The following is a 2,318-nucleotide window of genomic DNA, read 5'->3' as shown; positions in this document are numbered from 1 at the left end:
CCTGTCCCCTGCCCCTGTCACCTCCCAGCTAGCAAAGTTGAGGAGTCCCTGTCAGCGCGCTGGGTCTGGCGGTAGATGTATTGGTTTCCTTCCTTATCCCGCTAGATAGTATTTCTGTTTCTGAAGCCAGTTTGTGTTATGCTTTGCCGGGACCGGGTCCCTGGGGTGGCTTCCTCCACCCCATCCCGCCCCCCCCTACCTGCGCTGTCGGGCGGGGGAAGTTGCGGGTACCGCTTTAAAAATCCCAGCCTGGGCAAAACTTTGATGATAAATCAAGCGGCAGATCCTTCCGCCACCGCCTCCTCCGGGCGGGAGGGAGGGAGTGGGAGGGAGGGGGTGCGGCGGCAGCGCCGAGTGAAGTGGCCTTCCGCGGAAGGGAAGAGTCCCGCAGTCGGAGGCGGCCGGCTGGGCGTGAGCTCGCTACCCGCAGCCGGGGCTGGGCCGGAGCCCGGCGAGGGCTGGGGCTGGGTCGGGCCAGGTTCAGCGGGCAAGGGGCAGCGGTCGCAGCCGGGCAGCCAGGCCGCACCGGGCAGGGGACGGCGGGCTCGGGGGCTGCGATCTCCTGAGCCCTGATGTGAGGCGGCGGCGCCCCCGGCCCGAGCGCGCACCATGGGGGCCCCGCTCGCAGTGGCGCTGGGCGCCCTCCACTACCTGGCACTTTTCCTGCAACTCGGCGGCGCCACGCGGCCCGCCGGCCACGCGCCCTGGGACAACCACGTCTCCGGCCACGGTGAGTTCGGTCGCCACCCCCGCGGACTTCCCCACCCAACCCCACCCGGGGCTGCGCCGCTCCAACTTGGCAGCCCCCGGGCTCGAACCGGCGCTGAGCGTGGTGGGGGGTCCCGGGGCGCCCCCTGCCGGGTCCATAGACCCTCCCTGGCAGCCTGGCCACCCCTGCGGAGGAGGGGACACCCCGTGCGCACCCCGGATCCCGCTATCGCCGACAGTCCCCTCTTCTCCCCACACCCACTCTCACAGATACACACACCTCCACCGCCACACAGACATTCACAGCCACCGGCACCCTCAGAGCCACACTCACTGCTTTCTCACACTCACAACTCCTACCCTCACACATCTCCAGACACCTCAGACCCCCCTCCTCACTCATAAGCACTCACACTTATGCCCACTACACACACACACATCAGACACTACGGCTGGTGGGCTCACACCCTGCCAGCTGGCATCCAGGCTCACACACTCTGCACAACTCTTGCCTGCCTGCCTGCCTGCAGACATCCTGGCAAATGCACACACACACACACACACACACACACACACACACACACCCCACACTTGTGAACACACTTTACTCGCCCACCCCTCCCTGCCCATTTGAATTTCTCCTTTGTGGGTCTAACCCCACAGCTGCCGTTGTCCCCTCCCTCTCCACACCTGCCCCTGATGCCACTGGGAAACCTGGGAGACAGAAGACCCTGCCTTTTGAGACCCGGTGGCCTGGGGCTGCAGCCGCCCCTGTCCAGGGGGTGCATCTCAGGAAAGGAGGCTTGGTGGGGGCTCCTTGAAGACACTGGAGTAGTTGGGATCGCTGCTTCCAGCTAGAGGCATGGAAGAGGGAGAAGGATGTGCCAGATGCTTTTGTCTGTCTCTGTGGTGGGCAGGAAGCCCTGGCCATCCCTCCATAGGGTACCACCGCTCATCCTCATCCTTGGCCTTGGAGGACTGAAGTGTGGGGAAATCTCAACTCCAGCCTCTATGGGAACCGGGAGTAAGTGTTTCCAGCACTGGTTGCCTAAGTGTCAGAGCTCCTTCTAGCCCCGGAGGAGTCCAAGTTGGCAGCAGAGTTGGATCATCTGAGTTTGGCAGCTGTGGGAGCCCCTCTGCCCCCTGTAAGCCGGACTCCCTTGTGGGGACCAGGGCATAGATGAAAATAGAGACTCTTCGTTCACCTGTTCCCTGCAGGGTCTTCCAATTTGGTGAGGGAGGCTGCAACACCAATGCTGGGCACTGTATGCCCAGGGCTGGGGGGAGGTTTGCACAAAGGGTAAAGAAACGGGTGATTTCTCCTTATGGGGAAGAGTAAGCACTGAGGGTGGAGGTGGGGGGATACATAATCCAAGAAGGCTTTGCTTGGGTGTGACACATGAGTGGCATTGCTCCAGGGGTCCGGGGGCTTCCAAACCCCTTCTGAGTCAGGGTCCCTGCTTTGTGAGAACTGTGACTCCCTGCACTCAGTTCTGCCTTAACACATTTGATAGTAATCGCTCTGTGTATCATTTATGCACTCTTCATATCCCTCATCTAATTTCTATCGACCTGGTTGGAGCGGTGGTAAATAGGGGGAAGGGTTATTC

The 2,318-nt window shown here is 61.9% G+C and overlaps 1 protein-coding gene across 1 annotated transcript in view; it reads left to right on the top strand.

The window, feature by feature from the left end:
* The first annotated feature begins 344 nt into the window (after positions 1-344).
* The window catches only part of VSTM2L (V-set and transmembrane domain containing 2 like), a 50,867-nt gene continuing 48,893 nt past the window's right edge, over positions 345-2,318 (top strand). Inside the window, exon 1 of the mRNA XM_019625062.1 lies at positions 345-730. Within this exon, the coding sequence (XP_019480607.1) occupies positions 610-730 (121 nt within the window). The 5' untranslated portion in view covers positions 345-609. The remainder of the gene's footprint in view (positions 731-2,318) is intronic.

Source organism: Hipposideros armiger, unplaced genomic scaffold, assembly GCF_001890085.2.
Source record: "Hipposideros armiger isolate ML-2016 unplaced genomic scaffold, ASM189008v1 scaffold_613, whole genome shotgun sequence".
Lineage (NCBI taxonomy): Eukaryota > Metazoa > Chordata > Mammalia > Chiroptera > Hipposideridae > Hipposideros > Hipposideros armiger.
This window is presented reverse-complemented; position numbering and strand designations above follow the sequence as displayed.